The following is a 27,561-nucleotide window of genomic DNA, read 5'->3' on the forward strand; positions in this document are numbered from 1 at the left end:
AGTCAGGAGGTTTAAGGGTGAAAATCCAGCCACAAAAAGTCTGCATGACCAGGCCTGTAGCAGGCAGCCCATAACGGCCACAGATGCATGGCATCAAGTGCGGGTTTGATGGCATAATCCTCAGAATTTTTTGAACACGGCAACACTGTCACCTCCAACAGATATGTGGAGACTTCATTAAAGCAGCATGCATGCTTGAAGCAGGTCCATCCTGGAAAAGACACAGTTCTTTAGTATGACAGTTCTTGTCTATATGAGTTGACAAACACAGAATGCATTTTGCTGTGGCTCAAACGTAATGAGATCCTACTGCAAAGGCCATACAGTCCGGCTCTCGTGCCCTCCAAATTTTTCCTTATTTGCCAAAATGAAAGTACAGCTCAAGCGACATGCTACTGTTACACTGATGATGCAGAGGTGCAAGCAGCTGTGCGTTGCTGGTGCCATCAGCCGACCATCACAGCTGCACGCCGCCCACGGCATGTAAAAAAATAGGACCCAGGTCTATTCTCCAGCGAAGCACATTTCATGTGACTCAACACACCCTCTGACCCGCATCCTGCCTGTCTGCAAGGTTGAATCTGGTAACGTGGACGCAGAAATGAAACTCATGCAATGCAACCATAATTATAAGTGTGATGCTTGCTGTATGCTTTAGGCCTACAGTACATGAAGTGAACATAGTGCAACAGCATGACTGTAATGAACAGTAAGAGTATTGCAATGTATAATACAATTTTACTTCCTGTGTGCAGAATTTCACCAAAGCTGGTGAACAGGAGGCATCACGCTGTGACACCAAGGCTCAGTTGAAAGCAAGAGGCTGCAAAGATGAAGATATCATATCCCCAACAAACAAGCTCAGGATCATCAAGGCAACGCCTCTGTCCACATCATTCAACCAGCAGGAGCCGGTGCAGCTGAACCCGCAGGAGATTAAACTCAGACTGAGACCCGGTGAGTGGAAGGACTTTTGTACACGTGCACACACACACACACACACACAGAGAGAGCTTTACTCTGCCTGAGCAGAGAGAGAACACATTAGTTCTTCCCCAGCACGGAGTATTTGGCTGTAAGTGAAAGATTGTCTCCAAACAAGATTCACACTCTGGACAAGAACCTGCATTTTGAGTAAGTGATCTTGACACCCCATCACGCATCTATTAATAGAAATATGGCGAAAAGGTGACCTGGATGCACTGGCGTGTCTGTGCACCCCAGCGAGTTAAGAGGCTTTAACAAGCTCATCACAAAAACCAGAGTGAAACTGCAAATAACAGAATATCTAGACATGTATTTGCTGTTAATTACAGTTGTCCCAGAATCCTTCTTGTGGATGTGATGGAATTGCAATGCTGTCATTATTAAAAATGTCCTAATAAATTAAATAAAAATAAAGCAACAATAAAATTTGTGCAGCAAAAATAACATTGGCCCTTTTTTAAAAGTAAAATTACTGTGACTGGCATGAAACTATATGTACTTGTTTCATGTCAGTACCAGCACACAGATGATGATGATAATCCAGTTATGCCCACCACAAATTTATTTGCATTTCAACAGCCGCGGTGTGCTGATAAATTGAACAATTACAGTTATGGTTCATTATCACATCTAACTACTATTTTTATGATAATGTACATGTATGTGTGATGTGTATTATTACTGTAAGTGGAATTAAATGTGTTGTGACTCACTCCTATGGCATTATTTTATGTGTAATGCTGCCACTCACAGCTTTAACCCGCTCCAAAATGTTCGTACACATGGGTCACAGTTTGTGTACAAATACAAAGGTTTTGGTGTTGTTTGTTTTTATGAGACACAACATATGCATTAAAAATGGTTGTGCACATATTTTAGGTACCATTTTGTGCATGTGCAAAGGCTATAAATGAGGCCCCTAGATCCCAATGTGCAGCATCAAACATTAAATCACAAAAATTAAAGGTAAGATCCTTCCTTTATTCAGTATCCACACAAGTCCCAATCAAAATAACTTCCAATATGCTTTAAAAAAGCATCAAAGCATCATCTGAAGGAGCTGTCTGATTAGATGTCCTATTTTTTTAATTGGTCCAAGCAGCTGTCACGGTCAGCCGCCACGTGTTGACTTAGTGTTCATCGTGTCTGTAATCCATTGCAAAGATGTGTAAGAGATTTTCTGACCTCTTTCTTCCTGCTTTTCTTTCAGGGCTGCCGACCACATTCACTCTGTCTTTTAAAAGAGTTCAGGGCTATCCAGTCGACCTCTACTATTTAATGGATCTGTCGTACTCCATGAAAGATGACTTGATGAAAGTTAGAGGACTGGGAAAGGATCTTTTTGCGACGCTGAAGCGCATCACTGAGCATGCCCAAATTGGTGACACAATTACACTTTAACTCTGACAAATATTCTGTAACTACTGTTACTATTTCTATATATTACCTCTGCACCATGTGTGCCTGATTGATGACTTTTTAAATGTTTTTTGAGGCAAAAGTCTTCAGAATTACAGACTATAACACTTTTGTGTGTAAACAGGATTTGGGTCCTTTGTTGATAAGACTGTCCTTCCATTCACAAACACCAACAAGGAGAAGCTGCAGAAGCCATGTGACCAGAATGACCAGCAGTGTCAGCCTGCCTTTGGCTATCGGCATGTTCTTAGTATGACTGACAAGGAGGATCGTTTCAGACAAAATGTGGAAAAGCAATTAATTTCTGGGAACCTGGACTCTCCAGAAGGGAGTCTTGATGCCATGATGCAGGCTGCTGTATGTGGGGTAAGTACTCAACCTGAGACAATACAACAAAAAGTCTCAAAAGTACTCAGAAAACACTGACTACGTTTACATGCAGCCAATAACCCTTTCACAACCAGAATATTAGCAAGAACCCGGTTGCGCACGGCCATGTAAACACCCGCAAAAACCCGAATATGCTCATATTCCGGTTTTTAAAAACCCAAATATGACCCCGGTGTTACTCCTTTTCTAACCCGAATATCAGGTCATATAAACGCGCATCGGGATATCCCCATAGAAAGGAACATTATTTTGTGTTCTGCGCATGTCCTATCCGCAAGGAATCTTGGTCTTTTGAGTATTGCAACTACTTGTATGCGGCGTGCGCAACCCACCGGACACCACAGAAGCAGAGGTAAACAAGTATGGTGAAATCCAGACGCGGCAGCACAGCACCACACTTTTGGAGTGAGGAAACCGAATACTTCATTAGTATTGTGAAAGACATGAATATAATGTCTTTTACTGACGGTAGAAAGAGGAAGAAGAAACGGAAATGACGCATATTTGCGTCATGACGTTCTCCGTGCGTCTGGACGTTGTCCATGTGTCGCTGTTTAGATGGGGATATTCCAAATGATACCGTGACCATGTATACAGGAGTAACTCTGTCTGCTTAAGCATGTAAACGGGTTATTCCTGATGATTCAGAAACTGGAATATTGACCTTAACCCCTTAATGCCCATCGTCGCATATATGCTACAATCTCTGACTCAAATATGCAACTTACCAAATTGACCTGTATGCCCGTTGTCGCAAATTTGCAACATACCATCATTATTATTATAACATTATAACATAAAGTCATTACCAGAATACCCAGTATTACTATCTAGTTTTTGTGCAAAAGTGAAATTAATAATCTCAACATTATTTACCATCTACTTAAAGGCAAAAACACACACAAAACATTTTTTTTATATACAGCTATATAAATTCAGGCGTTAAGGGGTTAACCCAAATATTAACGGCATGTAAACGTAGTCACTGAGATGAAAGTGGGTGATGTAACAAAGGGCCATATTGTATATTGATGGACCACAGCCTGCTGCAAACAAATTATGTAAAGTCTGCCAACCTTGGAAAGTGCTTTAATCCTGATATCTGTCCAGTTCACATCCACTGGAGTCTATAGAATGAATGTGACATCATTAGAGTTCCACATAACATAAAGAGCGATCTTCAGCTGCATCACTGCCTGATTAACATGGAAACACATTCCTCACAGTCTGATAGAAAGGACCTCCATGTTATTTGTCCTTCGGCTGTCCCTGACTGTTCAGGGTCACCACACCAAATCCAGGACATAACTGCATTTGGATTTAGCACAAATTTGAGGTCTTCCCAAGTGGGCCTCCCAGTCAGGTTTTGATCACGACCTACTCTTTCAATTCACAGATCTGAAGGGATCAGGTGCATCCAGAGCACCCAGAGCAGAATGGCTGCCCTAGAGAGGAAATCATCAATAAATAATGAGATAAAGTCATACTTTATAATCCTATTAAAATAAAAATAAATAAAATCCTCTTAAGGAAATATTTCTGTGCATTTCACCCATCCTCCTCACATCCCACCATAAAAACACATAAAAAAATGTGTTTTTATGGTGGGATAAAACCAGAGTGTCCAGAGGAAACCCACAGAGAGAACAGGCTAAGTCAACACAGAAATAATGGGCCTGTGGATTCAAACCCCAGACTTTGCTGCTGTTAGGAAATAGCGGTAACCACTGATCCACTTTGTCTGTATAGCATTTTTTTTCTGGGCACCCATGTTTTTTTTTAAAAATTGCTCTAAATGAGAATGAAGTACGAGGGCTGTCCGTAAAGTATAGGTCCTTTTTATTTTTTTCAAAAACTATATGGATTTCATTCATATGTTTTTACGTCAGACATGCTTGAACCCTCGTGCGCATGCGTGAGTTTTTCCACGCCTGTCGGTGACGTCATTCGCCTGTGAGCACTCCTTGTGGGAGGAGTCGTCCAGCCCCTCGTCGGAATTCCTTTGTCCTTTTTTAATGAAAGACGTGCGGGCGGATTGCAGCGTCGGCTCGCAGCCGCCGCGACGCTCCGTCACAGGAAAAACACCTCTGCTGGAAGCCTTAAGGACAAGTTGGAACATCTCCAGCTGATAAACAATTTCTCATATACTCACTCCACTGAAAGCCATCAAAAGCCAACTGGATTTTAACAAATGGTTTTCCTGTGCCGCCGCGCCGCATTTTTTCATTAAAAAAATCTCCTTTAACAGTGGAATATCCGGATAAAATGCTGAAACCGACTTCTTCTGAAACGTCTCTGTTCTCTCACGACGTCCTGGATCAATAGAGCCTGAAATGTGGAGGTTTTAAGCTTGAAACAGGCTGATGACGCTGCCTGAGAGCGCTGCACGACGTCTCGCACCGTGGGAAGTCCTTAAAGCGACAGAATCACCTCAAAATCTCTCATCAGCTGTTAAAATTTTCACTGAAAACCAGCTTAATTTTTCGAACCATGTCCACTTCGATGTGTCTCACAGGTTTAGAAAAAATTTTGATCAAACAAAGTGCCAGTCTCTCAGCAACTTCTCAGACAAAGGAATTCCGACAAGGGGCTGGACGACTCCTCCCACAAGGAGTGCTCACAGGCGAATGACGTCACCGACAGGCGTGGAAAAACTCATGCATGCGCACGAGGGTTCAAGCATGTCTGACGTAAAAACATATGAATGAAATCCATATAGTTTTTGAAAAAAATAAAAAGGACCTATACTTTATTGACAGCCCTCGCACATGTGGCCTCAGGCAGCCGCCTCCAGAAAAAATACTATGCTCTGCATCTTTCTTCAGAGCAGACCACTTTTTGATGACTGGGTCATCAAATCTCACAAGTTTTCAGACAGCAATCAGGACATCACTGCAGAGATTTTTCAGGCAAATGAGAGGAGAGGGTTATTTTTGTTCATTTGTCACTTAAAATCTATTACAACAGAGGCAAAAACCTCATCTGTGACAGCAGATTGGACAGACGTTCTTTGCTGTAGGTGAGTATATATTATTCAGTTCAATTTATTTATATAGCGCTAAATCGCAACAAAGTGATGACAGTGCAAAGTTGATCTTAAGGCCAAGCTTAATCCCATATCCCTGCCACCGGCAGTGGCACTTCTGGCTGTCATTGTGGAATATGGTGGGTCGGATCAGCCATGCCCATACCATGAGTACCATGAGGCACTCAGGTTTGTCAGTCTCTGCAACAATATCTCAGATAGACAGAAAAGAGGCTGAATCTATCAAACAGCATTAACAGAACCTAGGATATCAGTTTCATGAGAAGCAGAGAGAGCACTAAGGTGGTCACCAGTAGCTAACCCTTTGATTCAATAACAAACCCAAAATTTTTGATCTAATGAGACTTGAGACTTGCTCCATTATTAATAACATAATTTAAGAGAAGAGGAAATATGAGTTGACACTCTACACACATGTTAGTCATATGAACAAGAAAAGAGATGAGTCTTTAATCTGAGCTTGAATGACTCAAAAGAATCCCACGGTTTTATGTCAGCAGGCAGATCATTCCATAGGAAAGGCACGTGGTAAGAGAATGCTCTGTGGCCTGCTGACTTCTTTGTAACCTTTATGACACATAGTAGTCCTGCATCCTGAAAATGTAGTGCTACAGCTGGTATGTAGGGTTTAATTAGGTTGTCTAGGCAGGGATGCGCTAGCCCGTGAATAATTTTATAAGTTAGCAATAAAACCTTAAAATCAGACCTCACACAGGCAGGAAGCCAATGAAACAAGGCCAAGATCAGGGTAATTGTTGTGTGGGCCGCTGAAGAGGAGGTACTGCTGGCCCACCACCACCAGAGGGCGCCCTGCTTGGAGACGTCGTCCCCACGCTTCACTGCCAGAGAGCTCCGTGTGGCTACAGCTCCCCCTGCTGAGGAGGCTAGGAACACGAGCAGGGCCAAATTAAAATCAAACATCAGACAAAGGAGGCTGGCCCGCGGGGAGTGTTTCGTCTGCGGCTCTTGCGAGCACATGCAGAGGGACTGCCCTAAAACGGTCAAACTACAACGCCCGTCCTTAGAAACTGGGCTAAGGGTGGGTCATAACACGCACGCGGGAAAACCCCGCAAATCTGCACGAATCCCAGTAACCATCCTTTGTGGGGATTTAACCCTTCATGCCCCAGCACTGATAGACACAGGGTCTGAAGGGAATCTGCTGGACAGCAGATGGGTAAAGGAAGTAGGGCTCCCTCTGGTGGCTCTGCCGGCACCATTGCAGGTGCGAGCACTAGATGGCACCCTGCTTCCATTAATCACACATCAGACACAACCAGTGACTTTGGTTGTGTCTGGGAATCACAGGGAGGAGATAGTGTTCCATGTAACACCTTCTACCTCCCGAGTGATTTTGGGCTTTCCATGGATGGTGAAGCACAGTCCCCGGATTGATTGGCCGTCTGGGGTTGTGACGCAGTGGAGCGAAACCTGCCACCGGGAGTGCTTAGGATCCTCGGTTCCTCCCGGCACTACGGCTAATGAGGAGGTCAAATTTCCCCCCAAGCTATCGGCGGTGCCAAAGGAGTACCACGATCTTGCTGACGTTTTCAGCAAAGATCTGGCACTCACTCTTCCCACGCACCGACCGTATGATTGTGCCATCGATTTGGTCCCGGGCGCTGAGTACCCGTCCAGCAGGCTGTACAACCTCTCACGTCCGGAACGCGAATCAATGGAGACCTACATCCGGGACTCCTTAGCTGCCGGGCTGATCCGGAACTCCACCTCCCCGATGGGTGCTGGTTTCTTTTTTGTGGGCAAGAAAGACGGCGGACTCCGTCCATGCATTGATTACAGAGGGCTGAACGAGATCACGGTTCGCAACCGATACCCGTTACCTCTGTTAGATTCAGTGTTCACGCCCCTGCATGGAGCCCAAATTTTCACAAAATTGGATCTTAGAAACGCGTACCACCTGGTTCGGATCCGGAAGGGAGACGAATGGAAGACGGCATTCAACACCCCGTTAGGTCATTTTGAGTACCTGGTCATGCCGTTTGGCCTCACTAACGCCCCCGCGACGTTCCAAGCTTTGGTAAGTGACGTCTTGCGGGACTTCCTGCATCGGTTCGTCTTCGTATATCTGGACGATATACTCATCTTTTCCCCGGACCCTGAGACCCATGTCCAGCATGTACGTCAGGTCCTACAGCGGTTGTTGGAGAACCGGCTGTTTGTGAAGGGCGAGAAGTGCGAGTTCCACCGCACTTCTTTGTCCTTCCTGGGGTTCATCATCTCCTCCAACTCCATCGCCCCTGATCCGGCTAAGGTTGCGGCGGTGAGAGATTGGCCCCAACCAACAAGCCGCAGGAAACTACAGCAGTTCCTAGGCTTTGCAAATTTCTACAGGAGGTTCATTAAAGGTTACAGTCAGGTAGTTAGCCCCCTGACTGCCCTGACCTCCACCAAGGTCCCCTTCGCCTGGTCGGATCGGTGCGAAGCCGCGTTCCAGGAGTTGAAACGCCGGTTCTCGACTGCACCAGTTCTGGTGCAGCCTGATCCTGATCGCCAGTACATAGTAGAGGTGGACGCCTCTGACTCAGGGATAGGAGCCGTGCTGTCCCAGAGCGTGGAGGCTGATAAAGTCCTCCATCCTTGTGCCTTTTATTCCCGCAGGTTGACCCCAGCTGAACGGAACTATGACGTCGGCAATCGGGAACGTCTTGCGGTGAAGGAGGCTCTTGAAGAGTGGAGACACCTGCTGGAGGGGGCATCGTTGCCCTTCACGGTTTTCACTGACCATCGGAACCTGGAGTACATCCGGACCGCCAAGCGGCTGAACCCCAGGCAAGCCCGCTGGTCTCTGTTCTTCGGGCGCTTTGACTTCCAGATCACGTATCGCCCCGGGACCAAGAACCAAAAACCAGATGCATTGTCCCGGGTACACGAAGAAGAAGCCAAAGCGGGGCTGTCGAACCCCACCGAGACCATCATCCCCGAGTCCACTGTCGTGGCCACCCTCACCTGGGACGTGGAGAAGACCGTCCGGGAGGCCCTGACAAGGAGCCCGGACCCGGGGACTGGCCCCAAGAACAGACTGTACGTCCCACCAGAGGCAAGAGCTGCCGTATTGGACTTCTGTCACGGATCCAAGCTCTCCTGTCATCCCGGAGTGCGTAGGACCGTGGCAGTAGTCCAGCAGCGCTTCTGGTGGGCGTCCCTGGAAACCGACGTCCGGGACTACGTCCAGGCCTGTACCATCTGCGCCAGGGGCAAGGCAGACCATCGGAGGACGACGGGACTCCTCCAGCCCCTGCCGGTGCCTCATCGCCCCTGGTCTCACATCGGCCTGGACTTCATCACAGGCCTCCCGCCGTCCCAGGGCAACACCGTTATTCTCACGATAGTGGACCGGTTCTCCAAGGCGGCCCACTTCGTGGCCCTCCTGAAGCTCCCGACAGCCCAGGAGACGGCAGACCTTCTGGTCCACCACGTCATGCGGCTGCATGGGATACCATCGGACATTGTATCAGATCGTGGTCCCCAGTTCTCTTCGCAGGTGTGGAAGAGTTTCTGTAAGGAGCTGGGGGCCACCGTGAGTCTCTCGTCCGGGTACCACCCCCAGACCAACGGCCAGGCAGAGCGGGCTAACCAGGAGTTGGAACAGGCCCTTCGCTGCATCACCTCCGCGCACCCGGCGGCCTGGAGTCACCATCTGGCCTGGATCGAGTATGCCCATAACAGCCAAGTCTCGTCTGCTACCGGCCTCTCCCCTTTTGAGGCTTGTTTGGGGTTCCAGCCCCCATTGTTCCCGCTGGTGGAGGGAGAGGTCGGTGTGCCCTCGGTCCAGGCCCACCTCAGGAGGTGCCGCCGGGTGTGGCGGACCGCCCGCTCTGCCCTGTTAAAAGCCCGGACGAGGGCCAAGACCCATGTGGACCGCCGACGTTCCCCAGCCCCAACATACCAGCCCGGGCAGGAGGTGTGGCTCTCGACCAAGGACATCCCTTTGTGTGTCGACTCCCCAAAACTAAAGGACAGATTCATCGGACCCTTTCGTATCCTCAAGATCATCAACCCGGCCGCAGTGAAGCTTCAACTCCCGGCTTCACTGCGGATTCACCCTGTCTTTCATGTTTCCCGTCTCAAACCACACCACACCTCGCCCCTCTGTACTCCGGGACCTACGCCGCCTCCTGCCCGGCTCATTGACGGGGAGCCTGCCTGGACAGTCCGCAGGCTCCTGGACGTCCGTCGTAAGGGCCGGGGTTTCCAATATCTGGTGGACTGGGAGGGGTATGGACCTGAAGAACGCTCCTGGGTGAAGAGGAGCTTCATCCTGGACCCGGCCCTCCTGGCCGAATTCTACACAAGACATCCGGACAAGCCTGGTCGGACGCCAGGAGGCGGCCGTTGAGGGGGGGGTCCTGTTGTGTGGGCCGCTGAAGAGGAGGTACTGCTGGCCCACCACCACCAGAGGGCGCCCTGCTTGGAGTGCGGGCTCCAAGCACGAGAGGGCGCCAGACCCAGAAGAAGTGACAGCTGTCACTCATCCTCTGCACCAGCTGTCACTCGTTATCATCACTACCATAAAAGCCGGACTGCAACTCCACCTCCCCGCCGAGAAATCGACTACCAGTACCAAGGTACACTTCTCTGCTGTGATTATTGCAGCTGTTTTTCCTGTTGGTATTCCTTATCTGGGATTTTTGGCGTTTGGTGTGACTGCGACGGCTTCGCCTCACACCCCAAAACCGATAAGTGGTTGACCAGGAGCTGCACGAGTGTGTGTGATTTGGAGGTGGAGGTGCTCCCTCCCAACTGTGTTTGGACTGTAAATTACTGAGTGTGCGGACTCACACTCATACATCATCTTTCTGTTTTCTGCCAGCAGTACCAGGGTCGACAGCCGAAGACAGAGGCCACCTGGGGACTCGGGACTTGGCGGCTCCGGTGTTCTTCAGACCGTTGGTGGTGGAGGCCATGTGGGACGCGGCTTCTCTCTCGTCGGGCGTCTTCTATCTTCGAGCCTGCCCACACGTCACCTGGTGTTTACTGACTGTGAGAATTACGACACATTTCGTTGTGTATTATCGCAACATTAAATTGTTACCTTTTGGCTTACTCATTGTCCGTTCATTTGCGCCCCCTGTTGTGGGTCCGTGCTACGACACCTTCACAACAGTAATGTGGTCAAACGTCTGCTTCTCGTCAAGGTTCTAGCAGTGGTCTTTTGAACCAGTTGGAAACCTCTAATACTGGACTCTGCTAAACCAGAGAATAGGATGTTGCAATAGTCCAATCTAGACGAGACAAAGGCATGAATAAGAATCTTTGCATCAGTCATAGAGAGGACAGGGTGAATACTCATATTATGAACATGGAAGAGAGCAGCCCTAGTATTTCTCTAAAGTGAAGGTCAAAGGACAGCATGGGATCGAAAACACCCCAAGGTTCCTCACTTTAAAACTATGATATATAACACACAAGGCTAGGTTTATTGTTAGCTGTTCAAACAGACCATCATTTCAGTCTTGTCTGAATTTAAAAGCAAGAAATTACTTCACATCCAGTTTTTAACCCTAACCCTCTTATTCTACCATCTAAAGTCTTAATCTGTGTGAGATTACCTGCAGTTGTCATCAGCATAACAGTGGAAAGTAATTCCATAGCTTTGCAATATTTGGCCTAGGGGTGCTATATACAGGGAGCAAAGCAGGGGGCCTGACCCTTTTGGGGCCCTGTATTTCTTTGAGACAAGATCTGACACAATGTTATTGTTCTACACACACGGAGAGCGACTAGTTATGTAGGATTTCAAAGAGGTTATTCTCAGTAAGGTGGCCCACAAGCTGCTGTGAAATGAGCAAAATAATTCAATATGATGGTTCGATATCGGCCCATAGTTTTGCAGTACACTGTAGTCGAGGTTAGGTTTCTTAAGAATTGGTGGATTTTAAACATGTGGATCTTAAACATTTGGGAACCGGTTAATGACAGGTTATGAACGAGTCATTATCTATTATCTTATTTATTGTTGTCATAGCAACATGTCAAATGAAGTACTTTTCTCTTACCTGAAAATGCTGCAACCGTTGGGAAAACAGCAATTTTTGTTTTGTTTTGTTTTTTGGGGGGAGCTTACACAGTGCTTTTTCATCTTAAAAAAAAACCTGTCTGTGTACACAGGGTCTAATGCTCTCTGGTATAATTTGTGAATTTTTAACCTACTCGAAAAAGAACTTTGGATTGGCCCCTGAAGTTGGAGCTTTGATAAACCTGAGTAATTTTTATCTACCCCAAGTTGATAGTCACTCCGCAAATGTAAGAAGAATAATGTGTCACCTGTGGAGTCAAAGGAAGTAATCGGTTGAGGGCACGTTTACATACACCTTTGCTAAAAGCATCATGTTACTAAAGTATGAATATTCAATTAAAGTGTATAATTTTATTTCCATACAGAGTTACTTTAAAAATACAAGTAACAAAATATGTTTATTATAGTTTTGCTTCACTATGTCAGATTTTCAGTAAGTCAGCAGTTTATAGTCAGGTCCACAAGTATTTGGACAGCAGCAGGTTTTTTTTTTAAGCCTCTATACACCACCACATTGGAGTCCAAATGTAATAATCAAGATGTGATTCTAGTGTCAACTTTCGGCTTTAAATGAAGGAGTTTAACAAAAATATCATGTTAATTATTGAAGACTAAATATAAAGATTAGTGTTAATACAAATCATCACTTTTACATGCAACAATCAGAGGATAAAAACATGAACATTTCCAAGCCACTTAATATGTCTTTCAGTTTATTTCCATCCATCATTTATGCCAAAAATACACTGCAAGTGTCACTGCTGCAAAACGTGTTGATTTTGATTTCAGCAGCCATGTTAACAGATCACACCGTGCACACCGGCTGCCTGAGGGAAGCGTGCCAGAAGTGTATCTCACGTTGTGGGTGCTATGCCCCCAGCACCCATTTGGACATCATCCTGGCAACTTTAAATAATTAATACCTTATACTGGAGTTTTATGTCTGTGGAAGAAGCGCACACACACACACAGAGGCTTTCATGTCAGTGAACACTACCATTTCAATTTTTTTAAACCATCTGAGTGATTGAAGAAAGTTTTTGCGTGTTTATATACATGGCTATGTATATAAACACGCAAACTTATAGTATCACCCGAATATGTTGGCGGTGTTGAGGTCATTCGCGTTCTTCACCTCCATGAAGAACTTACTAACAGATACTCCTGTTGTTAGCTGGTAAGCTTTCAATCTGTGTGTTTTTTCCCGATGCTGTTTAGATATTTATGGACTACGTTTATGTCCGACTTGATTTGTCTAATCGTATTTTTAGCTTCCTGGTTTCTAACAAAAATACACATTGTGGACCGATTGTCATGGAAACCAGTCCGGAGGGATGATATCTGTCTTCCAGTTAGAAACAAAGATTGTTTGCAATGTAAGAAGAACAGCATCTCCACCCACCTGGAGTAAGTCAGCTCCAGTACCACAGATCCCTGGAGTTTTGCCTGCCCTCAGCTGTTTCACTGCCTTTTTGTTCTGACAGTCATTTGGTTCACGCTAAGGATCAACATTAACGTTGGAGATGTCTGACATCCTGTCAGGATGATCAGCCTCATAAACTGCTAAAAACAACCGGCCCAGTGGGACAGTCTGCCAACACCAAGCCATCACCCACCACAACTGCAGTGAGATGAGGTGTGGGTTTGGAGGAACAAAATCATATAATTCCTCTGCAAGCAGGCCAAGATGAATTAATCCACAGATGGTGTTGTAACTCAGGGTGAGCACGGCTCGCTTTGTCACCTCCATATGTAGCCCTTTATTTCCATCAAGCTGTGCACTGCAATTTCTCTTACACAGGGTGCCCTCAGATATGAAACATCTCCTACTGTGGGCATTGGCAACTCCCACAGTATGTTTAAGTGTACGGTCATGGAAAAACTCTTACATTCTGTTTGCTTCACAGTTTGTGCTGATGTCTGCAAGTTCTCCAGCCAGTTTCTGTGAAAACTCACACAAAACAGTCTGATTGTGAAGTCTAACCAAATTTGAGAAAAACAGAAAATGGTCTTAAATGGCACTGAGGGTAAAAAAGGATGCAACAGTTTGAGGAACCTTTGAGCAGGTGACATACCATCTGTGGTCTCATGAACCTCGGTCTGCTTACAGAGGAATCAAAGCAATGCATTGCTCCAAACCTACTCAACCCATCTCAAATACTGTAAATGATGGCACTTTTCCAACAGGTGGGTGCTGTGCCGTCCTGTTGGCCCGGCTAGTTTGTGCTGTTGGATCCTCGTGCCATGATGTTGCACATCTCCAGGATTAGGGTATCTGATGTTTCAGTCAGATGTGAACCACCAGTTTGGCAAGGCTGACAAAGAGGTGAAGACAGGAAAAAAGTTGGTTAAAAAAAAAGAGCCATTTCAGCATTTTCATGACATCACAGTCTGATATCCACCGTGAGACCTGCTGTTTGTTATGATTCCGAGGGAAATCACAGCCAGTCTGTTGCAGGTATTTCATTTCAGATCCTCTGAAATTCAGCCGCCCCGAGAACTCTTTTAGGAGACATGTCTTATGTGATCACTGTTGTCTTTTAAATCAATAAACTCTGGTTTTTCTATTATTTCATGGCCAAATGACGATGCTTTGATTTACAGAATAAAATAGGCTGGAGGAACAGCAGCACCCGGCTGATTGTGCTCACTACTGATGCTGGATTTCACATGGCTGGAGATGGAAAACTGGCAGGAATACTGGAGCCCAATGATGAACAATGCCACATGGAGAACAATGTCTATGCAAAGAGCAATCAGATGGTGTGTATGAAGTCATATTTCTAGACTTTAATAAGACGGATTCCTGTATTCCACCACTGTCACCTCAAACATTATACTACACACAGAGTGTGAATCAAGCACTGTTTAATAATATGATATTTTGAAGAAGTTTGTTTTATGGGTTTGATTCCCACCTGTGGCCTTTCTGTGTGGAGTTTGCATGTTCTCCCCCTTTTGTGTGGGTTCTCTCCGGGTGCTCCAGCTTCCTCCCACATCCAAAGACACACAGGTTAGGTGGATTGGAAACTTTAAATTGTCTGTAGGTGTGTGTGCGGGTGTGAATGTGTTTATTTGTTTGTTTATATGTGACCCTGCGACAGACTGGTGTCCTGTCCAGGGTGCACCCTGCCTCACGCCCTGTGACTGCAGGGATAGGCCCCAGCCCCCCCATAACCCTTCATTGGAGTAATTGGTTGAAGATGAGTGAGTGAAGACGTTTGATCAGAAGTGATGTTCTTTTGATTTTTTTTTTCTTTTTTCTACTTGGTTTGAATGCAGACCTTTTGCTCAAACTGATAGTCATCATAACCGTTCCAAACGATGTAGTGGAATAGTTTGTCAAGTAAAATCTGTTATCTGCAAACCATTTAGATGATATGGTAAAAGTTGGTGAATTGATTGTTCTTTCCCCCATTGGAAGTGTGTTTTCAGTTTATCAAAAATCCAACTGATCCTGTTGTGTCTTTGTGTGCAGGACTACCCCTCTGTTGGACAACTTGCATCTCAGCTGGAGAAGAACAATATTCAGCTTATCTTTGCAGTGACAGAAAATGTGCAAAGCACGTATCAGGTCAGTAAACTCCGTCCTTTGCCTATTTTGTTTGATTTGATTTTTCAGCACACAGTTATATTAATGCATTTAATTTTTCCCACTTGACTTTTTTTTTCGTCACAGAAACTTAGTAAAATGATTCCAAAATCTGAAGTTGGCGTTCTATCATCAGATTCTACAAATGTTGTTAGGCTGATTGACGATGCCTACAAAGTAAGCCTGTCTTCGTTAAATTTTTTGGATTTGTTCTTGTGTGCGCATGCACGTTTATGTGTAATTATTGTTTTCACCTGTTGATTTCCCCCGTGTTTGTGTATCTAACACCTTACTAACAGAAACTGTCCTCCAAAGTAACTGTGACCCACGACAGTCTTCCTGACAACATAAGAGTTGTTTACTCTCCGATCTGCGAGCATGCAGAAGAAGCAGGGCCCACGAAGGGGATCTGTGACAAAGTACGCGTTGGACAGGAGGTCAGTTCATTTTCTTCTGGTTTTTAACTTTTTTTCTATCAACCATTTTTCCTCCAATCCCCCCCAAAAAAAACAAACAAAACAAAACAAAAACAAAAAACAACAAATGGTAAAATGGTAATGGACTGCATTTATATAGCACTCTTCCATCTGCATCAGACGCTCAAAGCGCTTTACACATAATGCCTCACATTCACCCTGATGTGAGGGTGCTGCCATACAAGGTACTCACACCGGGAGCAATAGGGGATTAAAGACCTTGCCCAAGGGCCCTTAGTGATTTTCCAGTCAGGCTGGGATTTGCACCAAGGATCTTCTGGTCTCAAGCCCAACACCTTAACCACTAGACCTCCCCTACCAGAACAAAAGTGTAAATCTGAGACAGAGTACACACACACACACACACACACACACACACACACACACACACACACACACACACACACACACACACACACACACACACACACACACACACACACACACACACAGCTTACAACCAAACTTTCAGCCATTATTTTTTTTGTTGTTTTTGTTTTTTTTTTAAGTTTGGAAGTTGATGTTTGATGTAGTAGCAAGTCTAGGGTGAAAGTTTTATGGTGCATAGTGCCCGTCTGTTTGGAGCATGTCCAACTCATTTTTACTATTTGCACACTGTGCAATCTGAGCACAAAATAGTGCTCAGTGTGCAGAGGTGTGGGATTTGTCCTCTCAATTAGTCATTGGCATGTATTGGAATAACATAAAATGAACCCATCAGCATGTCTTTACTCATGTCCCGTAGCAAGCTACACATCTACCAGATGCTTTTTGTAACCATCAACAAGCTTTTGGCATAATTCTGGCTGGATATTTGATCACTCCCTTGGCAGAATTGCAGGAGTTCTTTTAAATTGGTTGTTTTTTTGGCATGGATCTGGCTTTTAAGTGTAGTACGCAAATTTTCAATAGGTTGAGGTTGGGGCTTTGGGAAGGCCATTCCAGAAGCTGAATATTAGACTGCTTTATCCAACCTGCAAGTAATGTTGATGTGTGTTTGGGATCATTGCCCTGTTGGAACACCTAATTGTGGCCATGTTTCAACCATCTCACTGTTGATCTGAGTTGCCATTAAAGAATGTGGAGGTAGTCCTGCTTCTTCATTATTCCATTCATTCTGTGCAATGCACCAATACAGCAGCAATACAGCTCCAGAGCATGATGCTACCACCACCATGCCTCTCAGTTTGATACACTTTTCTTAGGTTTGAAAGCCTCAACTTTACTCCTCCAAACATACCTCTTGTCATTATGGACAGATAGCTTAATCTGTGTCTTGTCTTACCATAAAACATTTCCCTAAAAGGAATTTGTCTTGAATTTGGCATGTGGGTAGCTGCAAATTTCAGTCTCGCTTGAAGGTGTTGATTTTGGAGCAGGGGTGTCTTCTTGATCGGCACCCTCTCAGTCCATGGCGATGTAAAACTCACTTCACTGTGGACACTGGTGTTGCAGTAGATTCCAGTTCATGGCAGGATTGACCATTGGTGGTTCCTGGTTTGTACCTGAACATCGTAATCAATTTCCTCTCATCTGAGGGTGGGTGTCTGGGCCATCTTCCAGACCTTGGCAAAGTGGTGACACATCCAACTAACTTTACTTGTGCATAATTGTTTGAACTGATGATCCTGGAATCAATTGCTGTTGAGAAATGGCTCTAAGAGATCTTCTCACCAGTGTAAATGTACAATTCTCTTTCTTACAGTTTCACTGATTTCCTTGGACCTTCCAATTGTTCTGAGTACTACTCTTGAAGTGACTGCTGTCAAACACGTCCTTTTCATGGTAGCAAAGAGAAACGACCAGTTGTAGTCAGTCATCATCACTAATGAGGAATGAATTCATAAAACATTTATGAATAGATTACATTGTCATTCATTTGGATGAATTTACTGTGCAGCACATTTTGTTTTTTCGTGCTAGACTCCCTTCAACATTCTGCCCATTTCAAGTTTGTTTGTGTTTTGTGCAAATGACAACATCTCATAAAACCTCACTCTGTACAGATTTGAAATCATTATACACAGTGTTGCTATTTAGCGGTTCATGTAAACCATCAACTTTTGTCATAAGTTGGTGGCATCTAAACTCGACTGATCGGACTGATCTCATTGGGGGGCAAATGTGGCATTGGCACGCTTTCACTTTTAGGTTCGTGTTTCCATAAAAGCATTCCATAAACACGCTGTAGTATATATGCCAGGCCTGGATGTGGCGCTGTAACTGGAGAAGACTTGGCACATACACATAACCGGTGTAAGGACCTAATCAATGTAGCAGCAAAAGCTACAACTTTACAAAGTGGCACACTGGGTAAAATAAGCCTTTTAAAAGAAAGAGGGTTTGTACTGATAAAATGAAATAGACTGAAGCAGTGTGTATTTTTATCTGAGTTAAGTTCAGAAAAGCAAGACAATGAAAGTTCAATGAGACCAGTGGTGTGAAGTTGCATGCACACATGCTCATGTCTCTAAGTAGTTTACATTCATGTTTTTTGTCTGGGATGAGGGTACATGCACTTCAGTCAACTGATAATTGGAAAAACTGGGTTTACATGATTTCACTTTATTAGTTGATTTTCTTTGGAAGTGGAGAAAGAAGAAAGGGCAGTTCCTGAAGAAAAAGCATAAACTCAAAAAAAAAGCATGCACTTTCCTCCCATCTGTCTGTCTCTGTCTGTCTGTCTCTGTCTGTTTCTCTTTCTCCGTCTTTCTCTCTGTCTCTCTTTCTCTCCCTCTCTGTCTGTCTCTCTCTCTCTCTGTCTCTCTCTCTGTGTCTCTATTTCTCTGTCTGTCTCTCTCTCTTTCTCTGTCTTTCTCTCTCTCAGTCTCTCTTTGGCTGTCTCTGTCTCTCTCTCTCTGTCTGTCTCTCTCCCTCTCTGTCTCTCTGTCTGTCTCTCTATCTGTCTCTATTTCTCTGTCTGTCTGTCTCTCTCTCTTTCTCTGTCTTTCTCTCTCTCAGTCTCTCGTTGGCTGTCTCTGTCTCTCTGTCTCTCTCACTCTCTGTCTGTCCCCCCCGTCTGTCTGTCTCTGTCTCTCTTTCTCTCAGCAAGGAGGTTCACAGAATTGATGTCCTCATGCCCAAAATATGACTTCATGGTTTCATGAAACTCAACTTTAATATATTTGTCTATAAACTGCTAGATTGCTAAGAAATTTGCTCTTTAGAACACTGAAACAACACTCAGGGCCATTCAAGGATGTTTGCATGTCCTGTCAATTTTTTGGGGCACATACAAAGGATGCTGTGCCTCTGGAATTGTGAGTGACAACTGCTTTTACCCATACGAAGATGTAAAACAAAGAAATAAATCTGATTATTGGTATACATGCACCACAGAATTTGGCATATTGGGGAGAAATCCAGGTGTGTTAATCCGATTTCTTATAATTAGATAATGGTCATTATCAGATAAAGCATACTGGATTTTTTGCCATTTACATGAGCACTTGATAATGAGATAATGGCCAATAATCAGGTAGAATTTTTGTGCATGTAAGCGGGGCCACTGTCTCCCACTGTGCATATGTGGGCTCATAATGATGTAATACAAATAAATAAATAGAGATGTTATTTCAAACAGGTGATTGTAATGCTGATTTGGCATAAAAGAAGGCACAAAGATGGGCCATGTGTCAACAAAGGCAGCACATCTTCAGGCAGGTTTGCAGGAAAAAGTTCAAAACATCTGAAACACTTCATCACTTGCTATCCACAATGCCAAAATATGTTTTGTTATGAGAACGAGTGAAAACATTCCAAATGCATTTGTGCCCCAGCTTTCTGTGGAATGTGTTACAGGTCTGAAATGCCGGATAATATGTAGAGTTATTCTCCTGACAACCGTTGATGAAGGAAGCTTATCAATGCCACTGTTAAACAGAATAATGAGTTCCATTAATATAGACTGTGGGAATTTAATTTGACTTTTAAAAAGTTTTTTCATGTTTAAAATTTAGAAAATGTTTCATAATTGTATTCCAGATTTCTTTCAACATCACAGTGACGGCAGATGTGTGTATGGAGGAAAAATCCTTCATTATCAGACCTCGTGGCATTAAAGACACCCTGAAGGTGACCTTATCAACAAACTGCGAGTGTGAGTGTGACAACCCAGATACCCACAACCACCCACACTGTGAATCCAGGGGAAGAGTCAGCTGTGGCATCTGCAGGTGTGTTTTCTGCCTCACAAACATCCATACAGAGCGTTTGTGGAATTTTATGCTTTGATGATGGATTATCACGTGGATCGGAAGGTTTGAACACCATAACGCAGACATGTTTGCAACAACGTTATTTTTGGTTGTGGATTTCGTTTGTTTGTGGAACATTTGCCAACGTGGCCATCCATCAAAAAGGTGAGTCCAGTTCAAGCTCAGCCATCCGCCAAGGATGTAATAAAATCATGTTTATTCATTTATTTATTTATTTGTCTGTCTGTCTGTCTGTCTGACTGTTCACAAGATTACATCAAATCTATTGCATGGATTTTGACAAGATTTTCACCACAGATACATATTAGGCCAAGGAAGACTCCATTAAATTTTGGAGGTGACCCAGATTTAGATTCTGGACCAAGTTTCACTTTATATAGGCTTTGAAGGATTACGCCAAAACTACTTCACGGATTCTCACCAAATTTGCACCACAGATAGATATTAGGGTACGGAAGACTCCACTGAATTTTGGGGGTGATCCGGATCCAGATTGATCGACGTCAGAAATCTCTTGTTTGCTCCTGTTGTTTATGTTCTGTTTTTCTGTTGTGTTCCAGTAGAGCGCAGAAGTAGACGTCCATTTAACCAGTTGTTTGTGTCATACAACAGGACGCTTTGCTGTTTGATGAAGACATTTATTCATATTTATTTGCTTGAAATGAGAATGACAGCTAATAGTTTTTTTGTTTCTTGAGCCCAGCGATCAACAAAGACATGAGGAAAAGCTTCAAGTAGTGACGCCATCATGATAGCTCACACAACAAACGCTTTAACTCCGACCCAGCGTGGTTTTAAATGTGTGCTAAAAGTAACAGTCTGTTTGGTAGTTTCCACCTAACAAAAAAGGCAGTTTAACGTGATGGTTCTTATTTCCACTGAAATGAATTTATGATCGTGAGTCATGATTTTCCGTAATATAACTCGCACTGGCCTACAGTTTGCACACACACACACACACACACACACACACACACACACACACACACACACACACATATATATATATATATATATATATATATATATATATATATATATGTAGACTCTTTCTCTCCGATTGTTCTGTCTGAGTTATTTTCATTAGTTACTTCATCCAAACCATCAACATGTTTATTAGACCCCATTCCTACCAGGCTGCTCAAGGAAGCCCTACCATTAATTAATGCTTCGATCTTAAATATGATCAATCTATCTTTGTTAGTTGGCTATGTACCACAGGCTTTTAAGGTGGCAGTAATTAAACCATTACTTAAAAAGCCATGACTTGACCAAGCTATCTTAGCTAATTATAGGCCAATCTCCAACCTTCCTTTTCTCTCAAAAATTCTTGAAAGGGTAGTTGTAAAACAGCTAACTGATCATCTGCAGATGAATGGTCTATTTGAAGAGTTTCAGTCAGGTTTCAGAATTCATCATAGTACAGAAACAGCATTAGTGAAGGTTACAAGTGATCTTCTTATGGCCTCAGACAGTGGACTCATCTCTGTGCTCATCCTGTTAGACCTCAGTGCTGCGTTTGATACTGTTGACCATAAAATTTTATTACAGAGATTAGAGCATGCCATAGGTATTAAAGGCACTGCACTGCGGTGGTTTGAATCATATTTATCTAATAGATTACAATTTGTTCATGTAAATGGGGAATCTTCTTCACAGACTAAGGTTAATTATGGAGTTCCACAAGGTCTGTGCTAGAAAGCATTGCTTAAATTTTCATTGTTACGCAGATGATACCCAGCTTTATCTATCCATGAAGCCAGAGGACACACACCAATTAGCTAAACTCCAGGAATGTCTTACAGACATAAAGACATGGATGACCTCTAATTTCCTGCTTTTAAATTCAGATAAAACTGAAGTTATTGTACTTGGCCCCACAAATCTTAGAAACATGGTGTCTAACCAGATCCTTACTCTGGATGGCATTACCCTGACCTCCAGTAATACTGTGAGAAATCTTGGAGTCATTTTTGATCAGGATATGTCCTTCAATGCGCATATTAAGCAGATATGAAGGACTGCTTTTATACATTTGCGCAATATCTCTAAAATTAGAAAGGTCTTGTCTCAGAGTGATGCTGAAAAACTAATTCATGCATTTATTTCCTCTAGGCTGGACTATTGTAATTCAATATTATCAGGTTGTCCTAAAAGTTCCCTGAAAAGCCTTCAGTTAATTCAAAATGCTGCAGCTAGAGTACTGACGGGGACTAGAAGGAGAGAGCATATTTCACCCATATTGGCCTCTCTTCATTGGCTTCCTGTTAATTCTAGAATAGAATTTAAAATTCTTCTTCTTACTTATAAGGTTTTGAATAATCAGATCCCATCTTAACTTAGGGACCTCTTAGTACCATATCACCCCAATAGAGCGCTTCGCTCTCAGACTGCAGGCTTACTTGTAGTTCCTAGGGTTTTTAAGAGTAGAATGGGAGGCAGAGCCTTCAGCTTTCAGGCTCCTCTCCTGTGGAACCAGCTCCCAATTCAGATCAGGGAGACAGACACCCTCTCTACTTTTAAGATTAGGCTTAAAACTTTCCTTTTTGCTAAAGCTTATAGTTAGGGATGGATCAGGTGACCCTGAGCCATCCCTTAGTTATGCTGCTATAGACTTAGACTGCTGGGGGGTTCCCATGATGCACTGTTTCTTTCTCTTTTTGCTCTGTATGCACCACTCTGCATTTAATCATTAGTGATTGATCTCTGCTGCCTTCCACAGCATGTCTTTTTCCTGATTCTCTCCCCTCAGCCCCAACCAGTCCCAGCAGAAGACTGCCCCTCCCTGAGCCTGGTTCTGCTGGAGGTTTCTTCCTGTTAAAAGGGAGTTTTTTCTTCCCACTGTCACCACGTGCTTGCTCACAGGGGGTCGTTTTGACCATTGGGGTTTTTCTGTAATTATTGTATGGCTTTTGCCTTGCAATATAAAGCGCCTTGGGGCAACTGTTGTTGTGATTTGGCGCTATATAAATAAAATTGATTTGATTTGATATATATATATATATATATATATATATATATATATATATATATATATATATATAAAAGAGACCTAAAGACTTCTCGTCACAGACATGAGAGCTCTTGGGTTTTACTGTGTTGATTAGTATGCCAGCCCAGTGAGGAGCACAGTGCAGGTTCCACTCACAGTACTCAGCACCTGGCTGTGGTTTGACCGTGTTTTCCTGTGTTCAGCTGCAGCGACGGCTTCGTGGGTCAGTTTTGTCAGTGTGCTGTTGGTGATAAGGACGAGGGCTCCCTGAGGGCGTTGTGTCAGAGGGAGAATGGCACTGAGTGTGAGGGTCGTGGAGACTGTGTCTGCGGCCGCTGCCAGTGCTACACCACAGAAAGTGGAACCAGTTACCACGGCGACTTCTGTGAGTGTGATGATGAGCACTGTGAGAAGTTCCAGAATCTGCTATGCGGAGGTACAGTTCTGCCTTTTGTTCCTCTTTTTCAATACTCTAAAACAAGTGATGTGTTGTAGGTTTAAAGGTCACTTAAAGTGGTATAGTTACAGCATGTCTGTGCAGAAGACTTTTCTTCAGCACCACATGGACACACCAGGATGACAATGTGCTGATTTAACTTTGAAAAAGGCAGCTAATATTTTTACTTCAAGGGACAATCTGTGAAAAATTTCAAATTTTGTCTGCCACTGAATTATAAATCCTAGGTTTGGAAACTGTCAACACTCTGTAATACTTTAAAGGAATGATTGATAAAAGACAATCTCTTCTAAGACCAAATAAATGAAAAAAAAAAACTGCTTTTTGGTTTTCACCTATCTCTGTAAGCCATCACTTCAAAAATAAAACCTGACTCAGTATAGCAGGAGGTGGTAAAATCACAAGTCAGAATTTCAATACATCCACTTGGGAAATGATTCACAATATTAATACCAGCATTTTGGAATCAAAATTAATCCTATATCTTGAAAATAACCCCCCACCCCTTGAATGTAAAAATGTATGGTCTATTTTCAATTATCTGGCTATTCCACTATGTGTAAAGTTTGTCCATGCTCTTCAAAAACTTTATAAACACAATTCTTTCACAAAGGTTTTATTTCAGTAACACTGTGTGAATAACAGAACTTAGGAGGAGGCCATGATCTTCAAAAACTTTAAAAACATAAATCATTGTCAAAGGTTTTATCAAATTCTTTAGCATGAGATGATGTTTTTGGCTTGGCCATGACACTTGATTTACTACAACTTGCCATGCTGTGACTTGAAATTACATGTGTAATTGCATGATCACTGTAATAATATCAGTATATAGTATCAGCTTTTGAGACTTCTCTAAAACAAGTACTACCAAGTCAGGAACATTATACGAGGGTAGGCTGAAAAGTTCTAAGGCTCCCCATGAAGGAGTAATGCATTAACTGCATTATAGTGAGCCTTAGAACTTTTCAGCCTACCCTCGTATATCATAAACTTGAATGTTGTGTTCAATGCAGGGTTCATCAAAACTAATCATGAAGTCAAAACAGTTACATTCTAATATTTCGAAAGATGTTAAAATGACAGTATATATTGCAGTTTTATTTTTTGCATGGGGTGGGGGGTTTTTGTCATGTAGACACCCACTTCCTATCTCCCAAATTACACAATGCGCAATCTCTGAAGTGGATGTAAGCATATTTGAAAATATATATATATACTACGATTACCACCTTCTGCTACTCAGTACTTAAATGCTGGGGGATCATACAAACAAAAGTATAGGTTTGAACCAGCATACTGATGTGGCTTTTCTCTCCTTCCCTTGTAATTTGTAGGAAAAGGGAAGTGCAACTGTGGCACGTGTGAATGTTACTCAGGATATGAGGGCTCGGCCTGTCAGTGTGTCAAGTCTGATGAGTCGTGTCGGACTGAAGACAAAACTGTCTGCAACGGCAGAGGAACCTGCAAATGCAATCGCTGTGAATGTAATGAGGGATACCAGCGTCCGCTATGCCAGACGTGCCTCGGCTGCCCCGACCCCTGCCAGACCAAACTGTAAGGCTTTCTGCAACAATAGCTAGAACCCTGCATTTAGCAACAAGCCTTCACAAGCAACCTGATTAGCTGGGCTCTCTGTATTTTATGTTATACTCAATGTGCATGTTACAAGATTCCAATATGGCCCAAATAAGAGGGTCATTGGTCCTCGCCTGTATTTGTAAGAACCAGAAACTGAGTATTTAATCGTTTTTATGGTGTTACTGATGGTAATTTTGCAGACTGACTTACTGAGTGAGTCCATTAATCCCAGGCTTCCCCTGTTAATCACAAGGAACATCCTGTTCCTAAAGCAGCACATGCACCGATTTGTAGAATGATGTCCAGCAGAGTGACAGCATCTGTGTCTCGTTGCTGCCAGAACAGCCACTTCTCTGCACTGAGGTGCACTGTGATGGCCAGCAGGAAAGGCAGTTGTGTTTCATCATTATTGTCCCTGCTAGATCCACTCTTTTCTCCTCCCGAGAATGACCAGTATATGTTCCTCTCAAAGTGCTCCTCTTCGTGCAGGAATAGCCACTTCCCCATGATGTGGCACACCGTGATGTCCAGCAGTGTTTCGGGGGTGTGCTTCTTTTGATTTGATTACAATATGATACATGTACATAAAATAAACAATACAGTATATGAAATTGCCGAGGATAACACAGAAAAGCATTGAACTTATTTCCATTTTGGTCCTCCAAAAAAGTAAAACATAAAGAATAAATCCAGATTGCGCACACCTTCCTCCTCCTCCGCCACCAGACAGGACTCATCCAGCCTGCTGCCCGTGCCTACACACACGGTGGGTCATAGTTGGACGACAGCATGAAGCTTATGGTCCTCAAAAAATAAATAAATAAATTTTAAAAAAGAGAATAAATCCAGATCATACACCTTGCCTTCACTTTAGCTTGTAGCCCGGCCAGCTGCACGAGGCTGCTAGACTCGCTCCGCCGCATTCAGAAGTGCAGTTCCTCTCTGATCATATAAAAGGACCAGTATGTCGTCAACCCCCCCACAAATTGTTTCATATGTTGCACACTTTCTGGTTCACAGAAACGATGGTGTGATTTCAGAAGGGTTTGAGATGTTCACAAGGACTCTGTGATTGTTTAGAGAGAAAATGTGTCACGCAAATTTTTTAAACATTTCAAAATTCAACCAACACAAGGACCCTACAACTCGTGAGGAGAATGCAAACACACATGCATGCTTTGAGAATACAGTAAAACTCACATATAATGGATTCAGGTGGACCTGCGACTTTTGCCCATTATAATTGAAATCCGCTATACGAGGGCTGTCCGTAAAGTATAGGTCCTTTTTATTTTTTTTAAAAACTATATGGATTTCATTCATATGTTTTTACGTCAGACATGCTTGAACCCTCGTGCGCATGCGTGAGTTTTTCCACGCCTGTCGGTGACGTCATTCGCCTGTGAGCACTCCTTGTGGGAGGAGTCGTCCAGCCCCTCGTCGGAATTCCTTTGTCTGAGAAGTTGCTGAGAGACTGGCGCTTTGTTTGATCAAAATTTTTTCTAAACCTGTGAGACACATCGAAGTGGACATGGTTCGAAAAATTAAGCTGGTTTTCAGTGAAAATTTTAACAGCTGATGAGAGATTTTGAGGTGATTCTGTCGCTTTAAGGACTTTTCACAGTGCGAGACGTCGCGCAGCGCTCTCAGGCAGCGTCATCAGCCTGTTTCAAGCTTAAAACCTCCACATTTCAGGCTCTATTGATCCAGGACGTCGTGAGAGAACAGAGACGTTTCAGAAGAAGTCGGTTTCAGCATTTTATCCGGATATTCCACTGTTAAAGGAGATTTTTTTAATGAAAGACATGCGGACGGGTCCGCGCATCGGGACGCAGCCGACGCGGCGCGGCGGCACAGGAAAAACACCTCCGTGTTGATAACCATTTGTTAAAATCCAGTTGGCTTTTGATGACTTTCAGTGGAGTGAGTATATGAGAAATTGTTTATCAGCTGGAGATGTTCCAACTTGTCCTTAAGGCTTCCAACGGAGGTGTTTTTCCTGTGACGGAGTGTCGCGGTGGCTGCGAGCCGACGCTGCAATCCGCCCGCATGTCTTCCATTAAAAAAATCTCCTTTAACAGTGGAATATCCGGATAAAATGCTGAAACCGACTTCTTCTGAAACTTCTCTGTTCTCTCACGACGTCCTGGATCAACAGAGCCTGAAATGTGGAGGTTTTAAGCTTGAAACAGGCTGATGACGCTGCCTGAGAGCGCTGCACGACGTCTCGCACCGTGGGAAGTCCTTAAAGCGACAGAATCACCTCAAAATATCTCATCAGCTGTTAAAATTTTCACTGAAAACCAGCTTAATTTTTCGAACCATGTCCACTTCGATGTGTCTCACAGGTTTAGAAAAAATTTTGAT

General features: G+C 43.7%; 1 protein-coding gene and 1 long non-coding RNA gene across 2 annotated transcripts in view; one reads left to right on the plus strand and one right to left on the minus strand.

The window, feature by feature from the left end:
- itgb2 (integrin, beta 2) overlaps positions 1 to 27,561 on the plus strand; it is a 125,822-nt gene that overhangs the window by 70,851 nt on the left and 27,410 nt on the right. The window contains exons 4-13 of the mRNA XM_034186558.1: positions 756 to 957; positions 2,198 to 2,368; positions 2,531 to 2,772; positions 14,484 to 14,642; positions 15,358 to 15,453; positions 15,559 to 15,648; positions 15,771 to 15,908; positions 19,932 to 20,122; positions 23,360 to 23,592; positions 24,951 to 25,170. Of these exons, the coding sequence (XP_034042449.1) occupies positions 756 to 957; positions 2,198 to 2,368; positions 2,531 to 2,772; positions 14,484 to 14,642; positions 15,358 to 15,453; positions 15,559 to 15,648; positions 15,771 to 15,908; positions 19,932 to 20,122; positions 23,360 to 23,592; positions 24,951 to 25,170 (1,742 nt within the window). The remainder of the gene's footprint in view (positions 1 to 755; positions 958 to 2,197; positions 2,369 to 2,530; positions 2,773 to 14,483; positions 14,643 to 15,357; positions 15,454 to 15,558; positions 15,649 to 15,770; positions 15,909 to 19,931; positions 20,123 to 23,359; positions 23,593 to 24,950; positions 25,171 to 27,561) is intronic.
- On the minus strand, positions 427 to 20,970 carry LOC117524736. Its single transcript, XR_004564842.1, has 3 exons — positions 20,743 to 20,970; positions 17,116 to 17,126; positions 427 to 437 (listed from the first exon to the last, which is right to left on the minus strand). It is a non-coding gene; the product is annotated as an uncharacterized LOC117524736 (long non-coding RNA).

This window comes from Thalassophryne amazonica, chromosome 14, assembly GCF_902500255.1.
Source record: "Thalassophryne amazonica chromosome 14, fThaAma1.1, whole genome shotgun sequence".
NCBI lineage: Eukaryota > Metazoa > Chordata > Actinopteri > Batrachoidiformes > Batrachoididae > Thalassophryne > Thalassophryne amazonica.